Raw genomic sequence first — 23,979 nt, forward strand, 5'->3', positions numbered from 1 at the left:
AGGTATCTATGGGAGGTGGCTAGCGTTGGCTATGGGGTAGTGCATGCGGTACGGCGGAGCACAACTCCCTCGGGTGCAATCCTGCGAGATTTTACTCTTGGGCCGAGAAACGAAAAATTACGAGATGGACTATACAATACTACAAGAAGATCTGATTGGAAGAGATTTGTAGACAAACTGTCATTCATTTGATACTGATGTACTTTAGGTTCTAGCTGTTGAACTTTCCCGACACAGCACACAGGTCGATATATCCTCCCGAGCCTGGTCTAGCAAAGTAGCGACCATAAGCTAGCTATAGAGCCAGGCAGTGGGCACTGCAAAGCGATGATACGTATTTCGTATGATATCGAAGACCGAATGTGTAACGAAGAGATCCTATTTCTGAGAGACAATTAGCAACCGTCTCGACTGCAATGACATGAAAAGAATTCATAAAGGAACAGCCAAATATTTCTCAGACATCCAAGGAAGATATTCCGCTCAATGCCGCCTTGATTGGGTTCAAGCGACGGCTAGCGTGGAAACTGCGAATGTAGGAAGATTTTCATCATCGAACGGCGCGAGGCCGTTGGCTGGGGGGGAAATGCAATGCAAGAAAAAAGAAAAGTTGCAAAAAACTTACCAAGTCAGTTAAGAAGAGTATATGTGATTCTATTCACATATACTCTTTATGAAGGTGTCGGGCTCAACAGGGGTTCCAAAGCCAACATCAAGACCTTGAAACCAAGTTGGTTGAGGAAGATGAAGAAGAAGAAATTTCGGGCCGGGCGATGGCCTTTTATAGGGTCGAGCGGAGCCGCAGCTTCAAGCGAAAAAAAAGAGTGTCCACTTGGAAAAAAGAAAAGAAAAAAAAAACAAATGGCTGGGAATTAATTATAGCTAATTAGTATTAGCTAAAATAATTCAAGGTGTTTTTGTTTTTATTTTAACTAATCCCAGGTCATATCGTTTTCGTAGATTCTGATGGAAAAAAAGCCTGTACGCCCATATATGAACCAACCAGTGGTTATAACCCAAGCAATCAAACCAAATAGAAACCAAATAGACACCAAATATGCTCATAGAAGAGGAAGAAAAAGAGCCAGAAAGAGCTAGAAATCATGCTGGAGAAGCGTTTTCTCCACTTCAGCTACTTGAAGCTCTTCTGCTTTTGTCGCGAATTCCAATTCAAAGTCTTGGAGATGCTATGCACCCAGCCCTCACCCTGTCCACCGGGGGGCAAGACATTGGCAAAAGGATATCTCGAAGCCGACACAGTAACGTAGTCACCAGGATGTAACTCGACTCTGAGGTTTATCAGTCAGACAACAAATCCAAGCGCCAAACCAACAGTGACACGGCAGATGCAACATATATAGCAAACTCACCTTTCGCGTCCATCAAAGCTAGCCCATGAGCTCGTGCGCGCATCGTACGGCACACCCATGCGCAAGACAATGGTGTCTGGTAGAATAATTGGTCGGAAGGATAGCGTGTGAGCGCAGATGGCGGTGACAAGTATAACGGGGTTTTCGGGGTGCGAAAGAGAGCCGCCAGCGGCGAGGTTGTAAGCAGTCGATCCGGTTGGGGTAGCAATGCATATTCCGTCAGCGAGTAGGGTTGTGAAGTGCTCGTCGTCCCCGAAGAGTTCAATTTGAGACATGGCTAGCGAGGATTGGTTAGCTGTGTGTCTGTGTATATCGTGAAACCTGACACATAACACTGAGGGGAGTCAGAAATCGGAAGGCATACTTGGGTTTGGCCCCCGGTCGAGAACTACATCGTTGAGAATCTCATACACCTTATCTGGGGTATGCGTCAATGTGTCCTCCCCTTCCTCTCCGATCAGTTCCTCTACCAGGTCACGGTCTGATAGAGAGCGCGCATGCGGGTCTCTTATCCGGGCTTTGCTGCGCATGATGGTACATTCGAACCGTAGCCGTAGGCTGACAAAAACGCCATCTCGGAATGCATTATCGAGGCTCTTCTGATAATCCGCAAAGTCGAAATTGGTCAAGAAGCCCAGTGAGCCCAGCGCAAAAGAGAGTACAGGGGGCACGATGCGCTGGAACAGCCAGCTTGTGTATAGAACGGTTCCGTCTCCACCAAGAGTTATCACAAAGTCAAACAAATGTGGTTGTTCTTGAGCAAGCTTGGGATCCCAGTACTTGAGCCGGCTCTCCGCAGAGGGCTCGTCTTGTACTAGTTGCAACGCACCGAAGTCCGGGTGCGTCTCGAGGCGCCGCTCGACGTAGACCACGTATAGAGAGTCACGGTCCGTGGATAGTAACCACTTTGTAACCTTTCGAGTCAGACTTACCAGCGACTGGTCCTGCGCCTTGCTTACTATGAAGATATTCTTCACGGTGAGCTTGAGCTTGATACTGCCCAGCTTCTTCGATAGCTTGCGCACGTTCCAAGCCATATCTGATAGCTGTCTCTTTGTAAGATGCCGGGATTCGATGATTGTGGGTATCGGTTTGCTGTCACGGCCGACCACTGAGACCAGTTCCTCTGGCTCGATACCTTTGGTATTTGTCACGGATTGGCTCTCATCCTCTCTCAATGTCTGTATCACATCTTCCGGGCCTTCTGCATCTTTAAGGTGTTTGGGGGGTGAGGTCCACTCGCTCGCAATGAGGTTGTGGACGTAGCAGGCGGTCGTCCTGTCATCCTGAGCTGGGTGAGGCTGGACCCTCGGCTTGTCCATCGTAACAAGGGAGGACTTGCGACGGTGGTTCGAGTCGGGATAGAACACAACCTAGGTAGCAACATGTGATTAGTATGGAACTATCATAGAGTCGAACTGCTTACCTCCAGGTGATTCTGAGCCTCCGTATCGCTCGCCCCTCCATTGTTCTATGATGGCATTAGTCAGTCACTGCAATAACCGAAGTCCACCTGGACAGTCTATTAGGACTTACATCATCCTTAACTGCCTTATCCATCACGCAAAAGTACTAGAATTTCCCTGTTGGTCACTCTGTCATGGTTGTCCGAGCTCCGGGGTGTGGCCATGAAAGAAAGTGGGTAGCTGGGTAGCTGTGCCCCACCACCGGTGCGTGGTGCGCCGCAACAAAAAGAGGTATCTTTTGTATAGCTTTTCCATATAAAAGATACATGCACATAACCTCAATTTTTATCCACTTTGTCAATGTACATTGTATACATCTAAATCCTCGACTACTTCGTGAAGAGAATTCGTGTTGTGTCTATATTGTACATAAGTATCTTCTGTCTTTCTCATACAAAAGATACCTAATTTCTATGTTTTTGGGGAACGGTGGGCTTGGCATGACTATGACGTACACCCGGTCCTCTTTTGGTCATTGGGAAGACAATTTCTAGAACACATGCCCAGCTTTCCAGTGTGAATCTTTTCAATGACATGATTTGTGGGAGATCTTGTTCATATGGGTTCTATACAATTTTCTATCTCGACAATCTGGTCTATTTGGAATACTTTATTTTCGAGGAAGCACACTTTCCACGGATATATATCGCAACATGTCATCTAGTAAATTTGCTCGCTAACTTGACTCTCATACTTTACATCGCATTCTTCATCTCTCTCAATGCTGCCATCACATCCACGGGGTCAGTCTTGCCAGTTACCTTTTGGATCTCGGGGTCCTATGTGTTCTAAATCAGCAACGGCAGAGACAGGAGCAAAGGACAAGGAACTTACATTGACGCGCATGAACACATTGTGGAGCTAAATGTCTGTCAGTCTCGACCAGAAACATGCTTGAGTCTAATTCTTACCTTCTCGTCACCGATGGTGAATTTCCCTTGTGTCTCCTTGTTCTTTTCCGCAAATTCCTGGAGCTTCTTGATAGGCTCTGACTGCGACACTGCAATGCAGAACTTGACATTGGCCTTGGTATACTCGTGACCGGGCTAGAAGGAATCAGCATGAGCTCTGTACCAATACGAAAATACAACCATACATAAACCTTGGTGTCATCAGGCAGAGCCGCGAGGGTCTCGTTCAAAGCCTTGTGCATCTCCTTAGCATTTCCTTCGAAGAATCGGCCACATCCTGATTTTAAAATTAGTTCACGGCGCTACATGGACGTTGTGATGGAGCCTTGGAAGGTTTGAAAATGATACACATACCGCCAATAAAGAGAGTATCGCCCGTGAAGACAACACGCTGGTCTCCATCTTGCATATAGTAGCAGACGCTGTCCTGGGTATGACAGGGAGTGTGCAATGCCTTCACTGAGATACGATCTCCAATCTTGAATTCCTCGCCATGCGCGGGAATCTTCGTGACAGATGCACAGTCCTTGCCACCAATGACCTGAAGGCCCTTGAATTGTTTCAACTGGTGCAAAATGTTAGCTCGACGTAATACCCAATATCCCGAGAAAGCATGCATACAATGTCATTATTACCGCCAGCATGATCCCAGTGGCTTGAGAAAATGTCAGCAAACCTGTATTATTTTGTACTCTTTTTACCCATCCATGAAAGTTCAATCCACATACTGGTGAGTGTTAACAATGGCCGTCAGGTCAATCTTGCCAGAATCAATCTGAGACTTGAGTTCCGGCGCAACCCTGTAATTCCACAGCATCAGTTTCAGCCCATTCAGTGGATCCAACACGATCTAAGGATTCGACTCACTCCGGAGGATTGGCTGGATCAATAATAACCGACTTCTTGGTCGATTCATCCGTTACGAGGTAGGCATAGTTGTTGCCTTTCCCCGTCCCTGTAGAATTGACCTAGAATAAGCAAATACTCTTTCTGCAATATCCCAAGATTGCCGCTGTTGATTGGTAATCTATATGATGGGACCGGAAAATCAACATACACATAGGAATCGATTGGATATGCATGGCTCTGACTTGTGACTTGAATAGACGCGAGCTAGTTCCGAATAATTGTGTCCTTAGAAAGTTCATCACCAACAATGAATCAAAACAGTGCGGGGAGCTCTTGAAAGAGGTAAACCTGTGGATCTCTCGGATTACAAACGTCATCCGGAAGAACTATTCCCCCTTCTAGCTTGACAGCTTTTAGTAATGCTATCGCTTTTGATTGGTTGCTCGTTACTATGCAGCTGTGTACCTTCATAGGTATATATTGGCTTTAGGGTTCTACGCTGCCAGCAGCGTATGCATTTTTGAATTGAAGATAAGCCCGTCTAATTACTTGATACCACGCCCAATGGTCGACTATCCCATTTCTCCAAGAATCCCCATCCATGTTCCAGCAGCTTATCCGAGAGCTGAGTTGAAGCGTATTGTGAGTCAATTCTAACGTGTTTGGGTTTCGAGACTCGGTTCTTGGCAGCAGGTCGAGCCGCAAGAGCTGATTTGGGCTTACTAGCGTGCTTCCTTAACTGATCTCCCAGCATCTTTGTCCAGTGGTGTGGACTTTCATCGCAAGCTCGAAGAACATAGCTCTGCGGGCATGATTGTCTGTGGAACTCCCAGGCAGGAGATGTCAGGATATGTGCGATCCACAGATACAGTGCCTCGGAAGATGCATCTTCCGATATATCGGTTGTGTTCTTAAAAGCCAGATCATTCACGAGATCTTCGGTCAAATGCCTCAAAAACGCAGGATGACTCTCTGTAACCTTTTGCAGCACCGGGTTCCATTCCTTGAATGTATCATTCAGCGAATCCCCAAGTCTAGGTAGAAAAATGTCACAGTCAGCATATACTCCCCGACAACAGCTGCACCCTTGACGACACAGCCAAGACAAACGCAAAAAGAAGGTGGGTGGAGGGAAAACTCACTCCCGCCCATTAGGCACCAATAATCCCCGCTCGAGCAAAACAGAAGACAAAAGCCTGACCCCACTCGCAGCAATATTACAAACCGAGACAAGCCGCATAGCGACCGAAGCAGCCTGATCCCGCTTCCGCTTCTTGGGCACAGAATCCATCGATTCACCGGATAGAGGCTGCAGAGCGTCACACAAGGTGGCCCTGACGGACGCACTGTTGTCATAGGTCGATGCAGATGCACCGGAGTCATCAGCAACACCGGCCCAGTAATTGTCCCACAGCCATTCGAGAGAGCGCTGTGCAGCTTTGCGCAGTACGACAAGCGACGGCGGCTCGCGGTGGGTTGCTTCGTGGCGGAGTTCCACGAAGGAGGCTGGGAGGCCTAGGTCTGTGGCGCGCTGGAACATTGTTCGGCGAACGCCGTGAATCTTGGTGTCCACGAGACCGGTTACGAAGCTAAACTGGCGTTAGTCTGAAAACGGGATGTGCTTTGTGAAATGGGGAGTTTGAATTCGAGATATCATCTTCAAGGGATTCAGAGTGGGGTTTTTTTTCTCCTATAAATATAAAAACGAGAATCAGGTAGGCTCAACACTCACCGACAGAAAGCTGCAGAATAAGTAGCACGAATTGAGAAGATGGAATTTCTCTGCGCATCATCGTGGAGAATGGCATCTGTCAACAACGCCGTGGCTTCAACATGGTGCGGTACATTGCCGCGTAGTTTCCAAGCTTCGACCTTTAATTTCGGACATCGTTAGCAAACTATATCCACAGCTGGGCATCACATTAATTCTGTCCATGCATATGTAACATACCACTGCACAGCCATGGGAACGCAAATCGGGTCCAGCGGACGCAGGCGGAGGATAAAACTCGTCCCGCACTTCTAGCAACTGAGACTTGGTTTTCCAAGCGGTGAAAATGACTTTTGCCATTCTCGGCGCTAGGTTTAAAATGACAAATTAGAAATTAAATTCGATGCCGGATGAGTGACCTTTTGCTTGCTTGACTTTTCGTTGATAGCCCTGCGAAATATTTTCGGGGGATTGTTGTTCCTTTGGGAAAGTTTTACCGAAGCTTATTTTTTCCGCAACCAATCAGAGGGCGAATTTGTATACTTCGAGAACCGGAAAGGTGACAATGATTCAATACTGTAGTTCTAATTTCAACTGATGAGTGGAAATAATGATATGTAGCAAATATTGAGATAGATTGTGTATCAGATCGTATACGAGAGTACACCTAAAGTAAATGTAGCTAGATGCGAGTCGCGAGCCGTCTCGTCGCAGGGTATCCTTTCCGTTTATCCGACTCCGAAAAATAAAATGATGAAAGAAAAACTCCACGCTATGCCGCTGGTAAGAAATGCGAGAAAAAAAAGGCAGAAAAAAACCCCCCTCCGTTAGGCGATTCACTCAAATCCACCCATATCCATAGTTCATGCAAGGCTGATTGAAACCAGCAAAAGGCTGTGCAGCAGTCATCTGCTGCTGCTCCGTATCATCGTGTTCGAAGAAGAAAGACCGCTGGAGCAAGTTCAGAGCCTGTCTGGGCTGCTGCTTGGAAGTGAAGTTTGACTGGCGAATGGTAGGCGCGGATTCATGGTAGGTTGGTTGCTGAGGAACTTCACGTTCTCCAATGATCTCCACCTCGTCCGTTTCGTCGTCCTTGTCTTCGTCGGATGGAGTGAACGTTTCTTCGAGCTTCAGGCCCTCGCCTGATTTGCTCTGCGGGGCTCGTGCCAGTGTTCCATTGGGTTGACTGTAGAGGCCCATGCCGACCAGTTCTTCTTCACCCTTTCCAGTCTTCTTAGGCTCGGCGGTAATCCGGAAGGGATCCTCAAATTGCTGAATGGGGAGAAAATCCGGTGTGGATGGGCCACTCAGTTCACCTGGGGAAGGGACGCTGACGTAGCTTGGACATGTTGTCTCTGGTGGGGGGATGTTGGTGCCCATTGATAGCATGTCGAGGTTCCAGTTGTCGGAGGCTGGGTGCGACATCATTGACATATCAGTGGACATAGCGGCGGCTTCCCATCCCATCGGGTCGAGATGTGTCATGAGCGCGGGCGTGTGCTGTGGAAGTGGCAAGTCCTCTTGCATGGTTGAATAGACGGGGAAGTAGTTGGGAGAGAATGAAGGGTCCGCCGTCATAGGATATGAGATGGAGTTGTCGTCGCAGTAGATGTCTGAGCTGAGGTACTGATCGGGCACGGTTCCCATACCGGCGTAGTTATTCGCAGGGAAATCTGAGATGTACGGGTTGGAAAGACCGCGAGTTCTTGCTGATGAAGGATGCCAGCTCATCGGACGTGAGTTCCGGGCGGCTGAGGTGAGAAGGGCTTCTTCCAGGGTTGATTGATATTGAGTGGGCAGTCCCTGCATCGCATTTTGATTCACTGTTGATCGTCTTCTAGTTGCTGATGAAGGACTGTTGCCTGCACTACGAGGCTTCATGACGCGAGTGTGCCTCGGTCGAGGAAAAGCATAAGTTAGATCTTGCATGGTGGACTGGCTATAAGAAGCATGATCTTGAAGCCATTGAGAGCCTGTTGAAGGGGCCTGAGGTTGCCAGGAATAATTGGCCATATAAGAAACTGTAAAGTAAAAGCTTGAAGAGAGGAAGTTGACTAAAGGGGAATCAAGTCAGTATATAGTCAACTGTGGTAGACAGCAAATAGCTTACGTAGTGTGGAGTTGAATAAAGAGTGGATGTGATTTTAAAAAAAGAGCCGATGCTCCCGTTCAGGAACGGGTGAGAGTATTTAATTCCAGTGAAGATCCCGTTACTAGGCAAGGCAGGCTTATAAGGGAATCCAGGGAGCCCTGGATCTACGATGCCACCGCACATGCTAAGATGACACGACGTTGACACTAAGGAGCCTAGACAAAAAAGAAAAATACCAAAAATTACCAAAAAACAAAACGGCAACCTGGAACCGAATCCATGAATCAGGGCAGTTCCACCGTTTCGACCAGGGCCCATAGGGAATACTCCGGAGTGCAGCAAATAGCAGAGTGGGGTGGGATCGGACCTGTGGGAACATGGAACATGCTTTTTGAGGCGAACATGGGGAAGAAATAGATTAATTTAATTAAATAGGTATAAGTATACTCCGTACTAAGTATAATATAATGTATAGGGTTTATAGGGTGTATAGTGGATATGGTGTTGTATGGTACCTAGGTATATTATGCTAAAAGTTCAACTAGCCCAATGGATAGTCTCACACACCCTTAGACGGGGGCTCCCGTTTTTCTTGGGATTTTTTTTTTCTTTCTTTTCTTTTCCTTTTTTTATACGTTTCTCCCCTTTTGGGTAAGAAAAGCCAAATGACGAAAAGAAAATCAAAATTCCCCCAAGGATCCTTGACCCTTTAGCCGCTGGGAATGCTCATTATGTACCTATTGGATCCGCGATCCGGCCCGATCTGCGGCCAACACTTCCAAGGCTGAGTCTGTCTCTTTTTTCCTTCTTCTGATAGTAAGAATGCGGTTAGATGTGCATTAATCAGGACACCTTGTCCTTCCCTTGTCCTTCCCTTTTCCCAATTAAAGCGTTACCAAGCTCGTTACGCAAGGGTTACAATGTGATGGGCTTGTAGAGATCGACTACGCACTGCCCTTTTGGATTTCGACAGGGGTGTAAGTGGAGTTTAAGATAATCATCGTCATTACCCTTCCCAAAGTCTAGATTAAAGAACTTGTCGTCCCTCCCTTTGTACCGTGCATACCCGCATGTGAGGTTGCTATTCTCTCTGCATGACTTCCTCTTCTTTTTACCACCCGGAGTACGGAGTACATGATGCAGGAGATGCATCATTGCCACCATGATCTTTGTTGATGTATTTATTCATTTACTATGACTCTTCTTTTGACTTTTTCTTTTCCCTCAATTAAATGTTCCGAGCCCAGAAATAGACTACTCGACTCGGCTTTCATCACAGATTCACAGCCAATCGTCTAGGTCGGCTTGGCTGAACCGAGAACGAAAACGGAAACTTGGACCTTGCGAGGTTTTAGGCTACCTGCATTTTTGCAGGATCAACATTTGAGGTCATTCTTTAGTATCACCTGAGAAAAAGAAACGAAAAGAGGGGCGCCAACTAAAATTATAGCTAAATACGTAGTAGCGTATCGATTGCCTCAACGTTTGTGGGCCTGTTTCATCGGGAGCGTGGCACAGAAACCCATCACAGACGCCACCAAATGGGAAGATGGGAATACAACATGGTAGACAATCTCGAAAGTAGCCTAGTAAAAAAAGCCTAGTAAAAAATAAATAAATGGGCTCTGAGCGGGAAGCTCGGCTATCCCAAGCGGTTGAACCCCCGTTGAACTTGAATTTTGAGTTCAGATTAAGCGGAGTTTTTTTTTTTTTTCAATGACGTTTTGAAGATGTATTTAGAATGTGATGAGTCTTCATATCTCATATCACCTGCAGCTTTACAATGTACCCCGTACCAAAAACATAGGCAGGTTGCAGATTGCAGATTGCAGGTCAAACAGAGAGTTCCAAGTCCCCTCAGATTGGCGCCAATTGCTAAAACTTGGCATGGACTAACGTAGAACTAAAATGAATGGAGCCACATACGATAAAAAAAAACCACCCGTCAGGAAAAGGAGTTTAACTGGAGCCATTCACAACGTGGCCAGGTGGATCTGATCGTACTTAGGGCTCTGCCAAAGCCAAAAACCAAACCAATACCCGGCGAAAGCCCGGACCTTTTGCACAGGGGGCGTTTTCTTCTTTTTTTCTCCCTAATCTATCTATATTGGCAGGATTCGGGAGATAACAATTTAAATTGAAATATTACCTCACTTACGAAAGAGAGGGTCAAGGAACATATACGGAGTATTAAAACATTGTTTCAGTTCAATATATAACTAAGTCATTAATCTATGAAATTAAGAGCCGATCTCGATGCAAAACACATCAAGCCCATCACGCGGCGTCCAAGCCTGCACTGGAACGCATTTGTAGACCCACTTCATGCACCCATAAAAAAGGGAAAGGAAAAAAGCGGAAATAATTGGAGACAATTTTCCAGAAGGCCAGATGTGTCTGATTTGTCTTGATCAGAGTTCTCTAGTGGCTAGTGGAACCGCTGACATCTGAAAAATGCCGATCTCTGGAATGGCTGAGCACACCGTAACAGCGGCACATTGGGACTTCTTTTTTAAGGAGAGCCCTGAGTCCGATCACCCCTTGAACATACAAAGAGGCATCTTCATATGATTCAGCTTATGCTGTACGGACTACTCCGTATCCGTACTCTGTACTCTGTATAGACCTCAGTATTTAGCAAATACGAGATTCCCACCCTGCATGCCGGGCAAGATCCGAGGCCCAGTACCATGTTTTTGTTTTCAATATAATCTACTTTACTATAGTGAACTAGTACTAGTACATATGGAACATTATGAAGCAATCAGCACTCTCGTCCGAGACCAGGCGCTAGATCACAAATCAGCCTCTTTTTTTTTAATATTATGTTTCTTTTTATTTTCGCTTTTACAGTAACTTCCGAAAGGGCGTGTATTGTATATCCACTAAGGGACAATTCTATAATCAACTAGCGACGAACTTCCCATTTCACCGAATCCACCTCTCCACTATTGGGGCAACACAAAGCGGAGCCGATCCCAGCTTCCTTCATCCTTCCAGACGTTCCAAGTCGGGCATTATGATTGCCCGGTTCCCCTTCTTAGCCCCAAAGAATGCAGCGGGAGCTGCGGGCCAGGTCAATTTGGCTTGCTTTAGCGCCATGTCATCAGCTCCTTACGGTGTAGCATCGGACATGTCCTGGTCACCCTGCTCCCCGTGCGTTTCTTTGTTTCTTGTTTTGGGGGAAATGTGATGGGATTAAACAGGGATATGAAGTACCTATAGAGGGTAGATAATAATAAAAAAAAAACCTACAGAAGTACTCTGTACACAGAAAAAAAAAATCATGTTTATCATCTCGGTCGCTACCCCCGAAAATTAGATGTTGGTCAGCATTATTGGCGGGGCCCATCTTAGGACTCGGCGATCGTTGGGATTATCGTTCCGATACCCAAAATGTCTTCAAGGTTGAAACTTTGGCCCTGCCGTCTCCCGATAGGTTTATGTTGGAATCAGCTGGTGCTTCAGAACTGGGCGATTTCCAACAAGCTGTTTCAATCCCAGTCTAGACCTTTGGGGGCCGTGTGACACAGCATCCCTATACACCTGGACAGACACGTAAGGTCTAATGCACGATGCACGATGAAGGCTGCAGCCTCACGGTTATCCTTCGTCATCGACTCTTAACTCTACGAACCATAATCAGATCCCCAAAGTCAAAGATGTGTATCGGGCGTTCATAAATGCAGGCTGCTATCCTCGGATATGTTGGGTCCTGACGCCACGCAAGGTCCAGGTCCAGCAGGGGGGGAGACATTCCTTATCCGTCTGAAGCCAAACGTATGACTGGTGGCGGAGCAGAAAACCCAGGTTGTTGGGGTGTGGATGTTGTTGATGAGGGGGGGAAATGGTTTGAGTCAAAGAGAGACAATGATGGCGCCTAGCGGTCAAGCCAACGTGGTTCTCCTCAGAGAGGTTGGACCAATCACATTCCTTAACCCGAAATCGATCGAAATTACTCCAAAAACCTTCGAAAATCCCCTTCAGCTAATTTACTCAATTTACTTGCAACCAGCTTTTTTTTCCCGTTTCTCCTCGGTACTCAACCGTCACAGGTTCCACATTCTTGGTCTATGCACTCGCCCTTTTCCATAACTCAGGTGCTGATCTCCTTAGTACGCTGATCTTGTTCCAAAGGGAAAGTCAAAAAGATCAATGAGTTGGGGATCCATACTGTCTATTCCGTACTCCGTACACATGCAGGGGCTGATCCTGAGGGGCTGCCCCTCGTATACTACGTTGCTCCATACTGACTATTTACTATGGAGTATACTCCGTACGGAGTGCTCCGTATCTTATTACTATTTACGATAATGCTCCAACAGCCGACATGTCTAGCTTATACATACCTTGACATACAGGTGTCGCTAGAATAAGCCCGGTGCAGCTAATGGCAGGGGTGTATATGCAACGAACAGCTGCAGTGAGGTGGCACACCATTTCCAGGGTATCGGGGGAACACAATCCTATCACTGGCTATGATCCCGACCTTGATTCTCGGCAGTTATCATGTGTTTGTGATAGTGATTTGCCTTTCTAGACAGCAATTTACTGTATGGAGTAAGCAATATTCCACCTGAGATTAGAGGTGCTTCAAATGCCATTTAGTGGTTAAACGGCAAAACGAATCATATCCACAATGTAATTCTACCTTTTCCCATGCTTTTCTTTTTTTCCTTAGAAAATGACAGGGGCTCAAGCCCTGGAGTCATCTCCCGCGCTCTCCATAATAAATGTAATCGACTAGTCTAAATGTGGAAAGGTAATTGCCCGGACTCGCGTTAAGGATTTTGAGACATCAGAATCTTGCCTATCACTCCCGAGCTCCGATTCGACTCTCGTACCTGGGAGATATACACCCGCTTTACTCTTCACCGCGTTCTCCATCGAGCCTGCAATTTTATTGTTCCACAAGCTCTGTATGCCGAGGCACACACAGATGTGATATACAGTGCTTCCGTATGTACCTCTCCACACACACAGGAAGCCTGCATCTTCAGTGTTGTGTGTACAATGTATGTTGTATACCGGTGCGCCCATCTACTTCCTACATGTACTCCATAATATGCACCGAGTCCACATTACTTCACCTTGTCATTCCAACTCTCCCCTACATATGCACCTCCAACACACCAGCACTGATTAAGTGGTATTCCGTGTATGAAGTATATGGAGTACAAACTCCATAGTTGATCCCACTAAAAACCACCCAAAAAAGATCCGAAGAAAGAAAAAAAAACTACATCATTATCAGTGGAAATAACCCACCCCGAAAGCCCCAGTTGACCCAACTTGCCCCCACCTAACCCGAGTATCATTTCCATATCGGACAAATGCTCCAACGGAGTCCCTCTCCCGCTTCTTTCCCGTTCCAACAGCGACACAGTGGATACAACATAGAAGGTGCTACGCAGAGCCATGAGCACATTATTGATTTCGGGCACGAGCCATTGCAGTAGACTGGATTTTTACACTTTACCTGAGTGTAAACTCGTAGATCACGGGTCGAGTGTGGAGTACAGAGACTATTGGTGAATGGAGCACATTAATTGTAGCGGGCTTACGGTATTGCGGTGTTGCGCTGTGGCTGTTTTGAGAAACATTTTTTTTGGTTGGATCTGCGTATACAACGTTGTAGGGTTGGGATCTGCGACCGCTTGAATCTTTTGCTTGCAGGGCGCAGATACGGACGAAGATGCGGACAAAGGTATTTCTCTTGGAATGGATATAGCCAAGTCTGTCTTCAATTACGACCCACGTAGGACAATTTCCCAGTTAGGGGAGCGTGCGACTGAGTTTAATTTCCTTAAATCTTATTGTTGGGTTTCCTTGGCGCAATTATCCGTTCATCGATGTGCGACAGAAGCTAGTGGAATCTATGGATATGTATATCCGGAACCAGAAGAGACCAGCCAACAGTTCAACCTGAACTGACAAAGTCAAAATTCAATTCTATGAATCATCAAGCATGGCGTCGATTTCCTCCTTTTGTTTGACTTTGATTCCCTGCTTCCTTGTGGGGTTGTAAAGCAGACCAAAGCATCAGTAGCCGTCATACGTGAACCCGGGGTCTCTTCGAGCATGTTTCAGAAACATCTGGCTAACGTAAATTTTGTCGTAAACCCTCAAGAAAATCTTGATAATAGGTGAGGCCAAAGCGGTCGGGCACGATTCTCGACTCAATTGGTCTCAAACGTCTAGAACCAGCCCCAATCTGATTATACCACAGCCCCAATCAATGACTCGATCATGGGATTTCCCCTTAGGTGCAGGATATTGTACAGTGTTTGTAACATGATAGGATTTAACATACACAGTGAGTGAAATCTAGTGTTCTATGGGAAATATGAGTATGTATTTGTGTAGAATACTGTCCAAGGTAGGTCCAAGCACTAGGCACACATATTTACGACTTCAATGCATTCAACTTCCGGTCCATAAGCACCCGCCACGGGGGCCCCCAGAAACGGAGAGAAAGAGAAAGAATGGCCGAAATACCTGTGACAAACGCGACCAGACCAATCAAAGTGCACATCCATCCGTTGCCGATACCATCGAGCATGGGTTGAGTGACGACGGCATCCGTACATGCGAGGAGATTTCGCACAAAGTTTGCTACAGCAATACCACTAGATGTCTTCTTGGGAGTGAACTCCATGATAGCGGTTTGCACAGTGCCCATGACGAGCATCATGCCTAACCCGAAGAACATCGAGGCGACACAGGGACCGCCCACTGGACACCCTTTTCGGCTGACCAGCCATACCAAATCAACGAGGCCGGGTACAGTGTCAAAGCCAGCCAGAAGTTCTCTCTCATACGGTCCTCGGGGAAGAACTTGAGATTTCCGCTGTCATCGTATCGATTGGTTTTCGTCGCCTCACGAACCATAATGTGGTCTATCCAGCGACCCCCGAAAACCGACGAAATGGCGTAACTATGCTGTTGTTCTTCTGTTCTTCGGTCTGCGGATTGCGCTCACGCTTTGCAATCGTCTCCGGTAAACATAGGTAAATCAGCAGCAGCATCACGCCACCGAAGGCCGTGAGGAGCTAGAGAGTACTTTGCCAGCCGAGACCATGAGTGAAAGCACCCCCCAATTACGGGAGCTAGACCGGGCCAACAGAGAGGGCCTAGCTGGAAGACTCCCATAGCTTTGCCTCGCACTTTCGGATCCCTGATATCGGCCACTATTACTGTGCCCACGGACTGGACTGAAGCTGCGGCTCCACCGCCGAGGACTCGGAAAATGATCAGCACTGTGATGTTGACGCTGACGGCGCTGATGTAGGAGAAACCAGGAAGAGGGAAAAGGAGAGGAGGTAGATGGTTCGTCGTCCATGCTTTCGGACGGCGCGGGCCTATAGTTCGTGGTTAACAAGGTCCTCATAACACGCTTCTCACTGGGTGATAATATCTGCAGGTCTACTTACCACTACATAGGAGTGAAAGCTATGGCCAGCATGTACAACGCCAGAGAAAATTAGGGTATTTAGCCAATTGGGGCAGACGTTAGATGCCTAGGCTCCGCTACTGTGAGCTTGGTGGCAGACCCGTGTAAATCCCCTTGTATTTTCAGTATTCCATGACTCGATGCTGAGGTCTAATACGTTATGAGTCGCGATATTTAATATAAATAGCGTGTAGTTACATATGGGGAATTCGACTCGGAGATAACCCTGGAGTAGAACATGCCGAGCCGACTCTGATGGGACTTCGACACTTTGTAAGTTCTTAGTCTCTTATAGCTTGCATACTAACTAATTATGGCAGTTCAATGATATTCTCGCTGTTTTTGCTTCGTCTGATTCAAGTACCGGCAACTTGATTTTGTGAAGGGTTACATGGTTTAGAATACGTTATTTATATACCCGTAGATAATTATGTGCAAATATATATATGGAAATGCTTCGGTCTCCATTGGTTTCCTAATACATGGCTTGAAGGAAGAACCAATATATTTGCCTCACAAAAAAGACCAGTGGGCACAACTCAGTCGTTTATTTTGTTTATTTTATTTTATCTTTTGAAATTAAAAAAATGCTCAATACCGCTCGAAGAATCAATCATCTAGGCGCAATAGTTGCTGTCAGGTAATATTTTGGTGGATGGGGGTACATGATACCTGATTCTACATCAACTGGCAGGGTAGTCTAGTGGGTAGGAAACACTTCAGCTCTACTATCAATCGTACATTTCACTAACAAAATCTCAGTATGCTTCGCGCCTAGAGTTCACCCAAAGCATTATTGCGCGAGGTCCCCGTCAATCCCGGGCTCGGGACCATCTTTTTTTGTTTTTATTTTATATATATTGTTAATATAATAATATACCATTACTCCTCTTGTGATTCTTATATCATTCTAAGTAGAAAGTTGAATACAAGGCCTTAGGAGAATAAAGCAAGTTGGTGCATATTTCCATTGTTTGCCCAGCAGCCTTGAATAGCCTTGGAACCGCCGACGAGATACAGTAAATGATGGCAGCAAATTAGATGCGATAATAATTCTTGTCACGATAGCTATACCTTTGATTAGGCAATATCGCGTTCGTCATCTATGATCCCTGCCACCATAGCTATTCCTTCGCTTAGGCAACATCGCGTTCGTCATCCTTTGACCTCAACCTATTTTATGCAAAAATATGCCAGAGGAAGGTATTCAACCCCATATTACAGCCGTGTCTTTCTAGCACCGTTGCCAGTTCTTGTTTGAAGTCTAACAACAATGGCATTCAGTTCCGCTGCCCCATGGGCAGAAGATACCTCTGAGAACGCGTTTGGGCCCGTTAGCCACCTAAGGCCATTTGACTTCACCATCACCTTCGAGCAGGCTATACTGTCAATCATTCCTTCAACGTTCCTACTACTGGCTGGACCCACGCGAATACTCCACCTGTCTCGTTGTCAACGAAAGACGCGATCTGGACATGATTACTTTTTGAAGTTGGTCAGATACACTTCTACTTCTTATTTAATATTTTCCGTGAGACCGGGCTGCGGCTGATGAGCATGTAGGCTGCTGCTTCAATCAATTTTGCCCTTCAATTGTCCCTTCTGGTGCTATGGAGCGTATCAGTTGCTTCGCGGACGTCGACTAGCATCCCATCCGCTGCTCTGGGCCTCGCCAATTCTACCATCATCATTGGACTATCCTATGTTGAAGACATAAAATCAACATGTCCTTCTTCTCTGCTGACCGTTTACTTGCTTCTCTCGATTCTGTTCGATGCGACACAGGCTCGGACCCTATGGCTTACACATCGAGTCGCTATTGCAGCTGTGCAGAGTGCAATCTTTGGGACAAAGCTTACTATGCTCTTATTGGAGACCCGAAAGAAAACGTCTTATCTGAAGTCCCCCTATAAAGAGTATCCGCCTGAGGCAACCTCCGGCATTGTTAACCAGAGCTTTGTCTGGTGGCTGAATCGGCTCTTTTTGACTGGGTACCAGAAGATTATTGAGAGTGGGGACCTTTTTGCTCTTGAGCCTGGCCTTGGATCTGGTGATGCAGGCAAAAAGCTGAAAGTAGCATGGGAAAAGCATGGTTTGATATCTTCTCCAGCCTTGCATATATCTTATGCTGACACACCCCAGGCAAAGCGGAGAACAAATTTTCCTTGCCTTGGGCCTTTTTCTGCTGTTTCTGGTGGGAATTCCTTGCTGTGGCCTTTCCTCGAGTGTGTATGATTGGGTTCAACTTTGCCCAGCCGTTCATGATCACGGCAGTTTTGGTTTACATAGAGGAGCCGATCACACCAGAGAGCTGGAATCGTGGATATGGCCTCATCGGAGCGACTTTCTTGATTTACCTTGGGTTAGCGGTATGCTCTGTGACCTCGGACTTTTGCTTTTTGTATTGATTTTGCCGCTAATCAGAATAATAGTTGTCTAATGTCCACTACAGACACCGCTTCTCCAGAGTAGATACCTTGTTCCGTGGAACAATGATCTCATTGATCTACGACAGGACCTTGGCACTCCAGGACGGCCTTTATGCAGAAAGTGCAGCTCTTACGTTGATGAGTACAGGTGAGCGAGATATGCACTTTCGCCTGTTTGAGGACGTTAAATAGAAAGTCTGGGGTGCTAATGAACTCCAAAAGATATCGACGGCATTATTGAGCATCTGGAAAACTTCAATGACGTCTGGGCTCGCACAGTCGAAGTGGCAATCGGTACATGGCTACTTCAAAGACAAGTGGGTGCAACCTGCGTGGTTCCATTAATTCTAACCATAGGTAAGCAGTAGGCATACATAGGAAAGAATGTATACCTTTGGTACTTACGTTTTGAACTAGCATGCCTGGGTGGCCAGAAGCTGGTCGCGAAGACAATCGGAAAGAAGCAGCAAAATTGGAACCTCGCAATCCAGAAGAGGATTCAGAATACATCCTCTGTACTAGGTTCTATCAAAGCCACTAAGATTTCAGGACTCTCTGGCATACTGTCTCAGGCCCTCCAGGGACACCGCGAACGAGAACTCTTTGTATCTCGCGCATTCTTCAAGGGAATAATGTGGTTAAACGGTTTAGGTCAGTCGACTTTCCTTCGTGTGTTGTTCCTCCGCTTATATCAACCAGCAAGTCTGCCTAGGATATGGTCGCCTGTCATTACCTTCATTGTGTATGCTGTACAGGCACAAATCAGGGGTGACGACTCCCTTACTACCGTGAAAGCTTTCACTGCTCTGAGTATTATCACCCTCGTCACTACGCCCGCGGAAAGACTACTCGCTGTCTTACCCCAGATAGCCGCTGCTATGGGATGCTTTCAGCGGATTCACGAATATATGGTATCTGACACCGTGAAAGATAGCCGAGTTGAGAAAAACGAATTTCTACAATTTACTTCCGACCAGACAGACCCAGAGGTCGCCATCGCCTTGGATAACGTTACTGTTCTACCTTCACAAAAGGCTGCACATATCGCCCTTACTGATGTGTCTTTCAAAGTCCCCAGTGGGAGCCTGGTTATTATTATTGGGCCTGTTGGGTCGGGCAAAACTACACTGCTAAAGACCATCCTAGGGGAGCTTAGTTGTCTGTCAGGTACTGTGTCTATCAGTTCAAGAAAAATATCCTATTGCAGCCAGAATCCATGGTTACTTAATACAACAATCAAGAAAAGCATAACTGGTATCTCGGACCACAAGGTCGACGAGAAGTGGTACAAAACTGTCATATATTCATGCTGCTTGGATGAGGATATTCGTCGTTGGCCCGACGGTGACCAAAGTGAGATTGGAAGTAAGGGTCTTGCCCTTTCAGGAGGTCAAAAACAGAGAGTGGTATGCAACGATTCCAGGACGCGTGTCACCTTGGACAATGCTAATGCTCCTCTGCAGGCCCTGGCTCGTTCGGTGTATAGCCGCCATAATATAGCCTTGCTCGACGATGTTATGAGCGCGTTGGATGTGCAGACACAAGAAATGATCATCCAACGACTTTTCTCTCGTGATGGAACATTTCGCCTCCTGGGCACAACCGTGGTTTTGGCCACTCACAATTGTACGCTTCTCTTTGAACCTTTGTGGCTAGGGGGCTGACTCGCGATATCCTCGACTATAGCCCGACTCCTTGGAATCGCAGATGGTGTGGTTTCACTCACTTCAGGTGGTCGATTTAACCCTCAAACGACAGGAAGTGAGGCCATTAATAATACGAATTTGTGGAAGCCTAGACATCATTCGGATGCGCAGATACGGGATGGCTTAAATGGAAACTCGGATGATCATTCAAAGACAACGTCTTCGAACTCCAATCCTATCAGTGATAGCGAGAATATGGATCGGACTCGGCAAATTGGAGATCTATCAATATATTATTACTACGCGCGAACAGTTGGCCCCGTTCTTTGCGCCGTGTTCTTTGTTGGGCAAGTTTTCTCAGCATTCGCCGAGAACTTTCCCCAAGTGTGGCTGAGCAAATGGACCACGGCAGGAGGTGAACAGCTTCCTCTCTATTTATCTGTTTATACAGTTTTGGCACTGGCGGCATCACTTTTTACTATTTGGTGCCTTGGAATTGTCTTCCTTCAGCTGATGCCAAAGTCGGCCGCTCGTTTGCACTGGCTGCTTTTGGATACAACTATGAGGGCACCGCTGTCCTTCTTCTCCGCCACTGATAGCGGTGTGACACTGAATAGATTTAGTCAAGATATGACTCTGGTAGATTTGGCCCTTCCTGGTGCGTTGATGTCTACCGCTGACGCATTTTTTGGATGTATCGCTACCATTGGTTTGATCGCCACCGGTTCTCCTTTTATGGCAACAACAATACCGGTCACACTGATCGTACTATATTTTTTGCAAAAGGTTTATCTCAAGACGAGTCGCCAACTACGATATCTCGATCTGGAGTCTAGAAGTCCATTGTACTCACACTTTGCCGAAGCCCTTGAAGGTCTGCCGACGATTCGGGCCTTTGGCTGGCAAGATACCTCAACGAAGATTCTAACTCATCATCTTGACCAGTCGCAAAAGCCGTACTACATGCTATTGTGTGCGCAGAGGTGGTTGAATCTGGTCCTTGATATTGTGGTGATGGCATTAGCAACCGTTGTGGTAATGCTAGCTGTCATGCTGCGTAACAGTACAGATTCGAGCCTCCTTGGCGTCGCCTTGAACAACATCCTTGGATTCAACCAATTATTGTCATACTTCATCACATCATGGACTAATCTTGAGACGTCACTCGGAGCGATAGCTCGTGTCAAATCATTTGTTGAGACAACTCCGTGTGAAGACCAGCCGGGTATAGCCGCAGAACTGCCTACATCATGGCCCAATAGGGGGGAGATCAACATACTGGAGCTCTCTCTCCGCTATCCTGATGGAACCATGGCCCTGGATAACATCTCTATGTACATACGCCCGGGTGAGAAGATCGGGATCTGCGGCCGCACTGGCAGGTACGTTGTATCTCATCTTCTGGCTTTCATTTAGTTAGCCAGCCTGCTGACCAACCCTCCCATGTTACAGCGGGAAAAGTTCCCTCACACTAGCCATGTTGCGTCTCGTCGACTTCTCGCATGGCAATATCACAATCGACCAGGCAGACATTTCCAAGATCGCCCCGACATCAATTCGGGAAAGGCTTATAGCCGTGCCTCAGGATCCGTTCACGCTTTTGGGAACCATCCGCTATAATGCAGATATTACGGGACTCTCCAGTGATAGCCAGATTATATCTGTGCTAAAGCAGATTGGCGTTTGGGCAGCAATTGAAAGTCGTGGGGGCCTGGACGCACTCCTTGAGGACCATCCACTGTCGCAAGGAGAGCAGCAACTCTTCTGTCTGGCACGGGCAATTCTTAAAAGACATACCAGTGATGGTGGGTGTCAGGTGCTAATTCTGGATGAAGCCACGAGCAGTCTTGATGCCCAAACAGATCGACGAGTGCAGGAAGTCATGAGAGAGGCTTTCCATGACTGTACTGTGTTCAGCATCGCTCATAGAGTATGTTCCCTGTTACGTCTGTTGCCTAAATGCAAGCTAATTGTTGAAAAGCTTGACACAATCATAGATTTTGATAGAATTGCAGTATTGGATGCTGGATGTCTTGTTGAGTTCGACAGTCCACAGAATCTCCTTTCCAGGGAAGGTTTATTCAAGCATATGTATTCTGAGACAGATGGGTAAGAGCTTTAGTCATTGTATGTCAATTATTCTAGCTATTTGACAGAGTCTCAATCAGAAGGCAACTTATCAAAACCCACCATTTGGGTGGATGATCACTTTTGTGTACCCATCCTCCCTTTTGTCAAACTTTTCATAAGCAGTCTCGGCATCTGCAAGTGCAATCGCATGGGAGATCACGAAGCTGGGCTTTGCTTTGCCAGCAATAATCATGTCTCGAAGGTATCGGTTATAAGACTTGACATTACACTGTCCAGTACCAAGGGAAAGACCCTACAAAAAGTTAGGTAGGTTTAATGAAATAGTAGAGAGGAGGTTACCTTTTCAAACAACTTTCCGAAGCTAAGGCTGATCATTCCATTTGCGGTGGCAGCATCAGATGCTCCAGGGTCGCTATAGAATCGTTAGATAATCTTTCAGGGATGGAATATTTTAGTTCACATACCTAGGAACGTATAATCCAGGGATTCCCATCCCACCACAAGCCCGTGTCACGCGAATCATATTCTCGAGCACGATATTCGCCTTTTCAGCAGAACCATTCGAATCGACAGCCTGGTATCCAACAGCATCTACCGAGCGATCAACCATATCCCCATTGTGACTGATTATCTGATCGACGGCATCACCCTTTGTGAAGTCTATAGGAATAGCGCCAATCTTCTTCGCGGCATCGAGTCGCTCGGCAACGCGATCAACAACGTAAATGTTAGATGCTCCTCGTAGAGCAGCGGAGTACGCGGCCATCAATCCGACGGGACCAGCACCAAATACTGCAATACTTTCACCTGCTTGGAAACCAGAAATTTCCACACCATGCCAGCCTATAGACATATCATGAGAATCAGAGGTGTACTTCAATGGTAGGGATAAAAGACTTGATAGTACCAGTTGGGAAGATATCTAACAAAATATGCGTTAGTATGGAGAATCGTGAAGAGACGAACGTCAAATCATCAAACCCACCAGCTAGAAGAACGAAGTCTGCTTCATGCTCTTTACCCGGGGGCAACTTAAGAGCATTGAAGTCGGCGTATGGGACACGAATGTACTGTGCCTGACCTACAGTCACTGTTAGAGGTCTTGTATCAAGATTGAATCTTTCCTGAAAGATTTACCTCCGCGATAGGGACCCATTGCGACGTATCCTAGGCCTCGTTAGCTCAACATAATTGGAGCCCAGGATTAAGGTCCTACCATAGGCACCACCAGCAAACCCAGGGTTGACACCGGTGCAGAATGCAGTTCTCCCCTCCTCGCAGTTTCGACACCGACCATCGGCGACGTTGAAGGGCATAACGACACGATCTCCCTTTTTCAACAGTGTAACTCCCTCTCCCAATTCTTCCACGATTCCCATGTTCTCGTGACCTGCGCTTGGGTTAGTGCCTTTAACAATTTTCGAGTCTTCCAGGCGAGGAAGTAATACCGAATGTGATCCCAGGCTCAGCGGCTGTTCTTCCTTCGTACATACTGTATTATAGTCAGTATCGAAGAGCAAAGTGCGTTGGGCATGGTGAAGAAAAACTCACTGCAAGTCTGAACCGCAAATGGCAGCCTTGATACCCGATTAGTCTGCTTTTCATTATCAAGTTATCTAAGTCTTCACATCACTCACCGTAGTCACCTTTACAATTATATCATCAGGATGTTCCATTTTCGGCTTTTCGACATCTTCAACCCGAACCTTGTAAGGTCCGAGGTAGTTCAGCGCTTTCATAGTTGTTGTAGCCATTGTGATTGTGTTTCGTGGGGATAATTAAGTTGTGAGGAGTCGAGGCGCACACTTGGTGGGGGTGTTTGGATACTTGTAGGAAATCGTCACGACAGTAGCTCACAGTTCAGCCAATGCGTACTTAATGATCATAATGGTTAATGCGGAGCTTTACTTCATCATTTGCATTGCTATAAACAGTGATATGAGGGGGAGCTGCAGTATCTC

At 46.6% G+C, this 23,979-nt stretch overlaps 6 protein-coding genes across 6 annotated transcripts; 1 reads left to right on the forward strand and 5 right to left on the reverse strand.

Annotated features, from left to right (window-relative positions):
• Nucleotides 1-1,047: 1,047 nt before the first annotated feature.
• Nucleotides 1,048-4,895, reverse strand: N7487_007637 (putative NAD+ kinase; the record flags this gene model as incomplete). The annotated part of the gene is made up of 13 exons (XM_056875367.1): nt 1,048-1,289; nt 1,371-1,647; nt 1,735-2,743; nt 2,797-2,841; nt 3,571-3,615; nt 3,671-3,697; nt 3,748-3,882; nt 3,933-4,024; nt 4,102-4,312; nt 4,369-4,402; nt 4,476-4,547; nt 4,615-4,702; nt 4,805-4,895. The coding sequence occupies 13 exons, from the start codon at nt 4,893-4,895 to the stop codon at nt 1,133-1,135; spliced, it is 2,283 nt and encodes a 760-aa protein (XP_056727555.1). The 3' UTR covers nt 1,048-1,132.
• A 242-nt stretch (nt 4,896-5,137) lies between these two features.
• N7487_007638 (rRNA-processing protein LAS1) lies at nt 5,138-6,667 on the reverse strand (the record flags this gene model as incomplete). The annotated part of the gene is made up of 4 exons (XM_056875368.1): nt 5,138-5,630; nt 5,739-6,185; nt 6,329-6,468; nt 6,548-6,667. 4 exons carry the CDS (start codon nt 6,665-6,667, stop codon nt 5,138-5,140), a joined length of 1,200 nt encoding a protein of 399 aa, XP_056727556.1.
• A 480-nt stretch (nt 6,668-7,147) lies between these two features.
• Nucleotides 7,148-8,188, reverse strand: N7487_007639 (uncharacterized protein; the record flags this gene model as incomplete). The annotated part of the gene is made up of 1 exon (XM_056875369.1): nt 7,148-8,188. The coding sequence occupies one exon, from the start codon at nt 8,186-8,188 to the stop codon at nt 7,148-7,150; it is 1,041 nt and encodes a 346-aa protein (XP_056727557.1).
• A 6,617-nt stretch (nt 8,189-14,805) lies between these two features.
• On the reverse strand, nt 14,806-15,290 carry N7487_007640 (Major facilitator superfamily domain general substrate transporter; the record flags this gene model as incomplete). The annotated part of the gene is made up of 2 exons (XM_056875370.1): nt 14,806-15,143; nt 15,221-15,290. 2 exons carry the CDS (start codon nt 15,288-15,290, stop codon nt 14,806-14,808), a joined length of 408 nt encoding a protein of 135 aa, XP_056727558.1.
• A 1,835-nt stretch (nt 15,291-17,125) lies between these two features.
• Nucleotides 17,126-22,040, forward strand: N7487_007641 (ABC transporter integral membrane type 1; the record flags this gene model as incomplete). Its single annotated transcript, XM_056875371.1, has 10 exons — nt 17,126-17,347; nt 17,416-17,944; nt 17,995-18,221; nt 18,285-18,429; nt 18,504-18,638; nt 18,699-19,687; nt 19,745-19,907; nt 19,968-21,309; nt 21,380-21,857; nt 21,909-22,040. The coding sequence occupies 10 exons, from the start codon at nt 17,126-17,128 to the stop codon at nt 22,038-22,040; spliced, it is 4,362 nt and encodes a 1,453-aa protein (XP_056727559.1).
• Nucleotides 22,041-22,106: 66 nt separating this feature from the next.
• On the reverse strand, nt 22,107-23,772 carry N7487_007642 (glutathione-independent formaldehyde dehydrogenase; the record flags this gene model as incomplete). Its single annotated transcript, XM_056875372.1, has 9 exons — nt 22,107-22,310; nt 22,358-22,430; nt 22,483-22,861; nt 23,004-23,099; nt 23,156-23,185; nt 23,235-23,408; nt 23,467-23,510; nt 23,570-23,595; nt 23,656-23,772. The coding sequence occupies 9 exons, from the start codon at nt 23,770-23,772 to the stop codon at nt 22,107-22,109; spliced, it is 1,143 nt and encodes a 380-aa protein (XP_056727560.1).
• Between the last annotated feature and the right edge of the window lie 207 nt (nt 23,773-23,979).

The sequence above is a fragment of the Penicillium crustosum genome (assembly GCF_028827405.1).
Source record: "Penicillium crustosum strain IBT 35664 chromosome Unknown utg000003l_segment0_segment0, whole genome shotgun sequence".
Taxonomy (NCBI): domain Eukaryota; kingdom Fungi; phylum Ascomycota; class Eurotiomycetes; order Eurotiales; family Aspergillaceae; genus Penicillium; species Penicillium crustosum.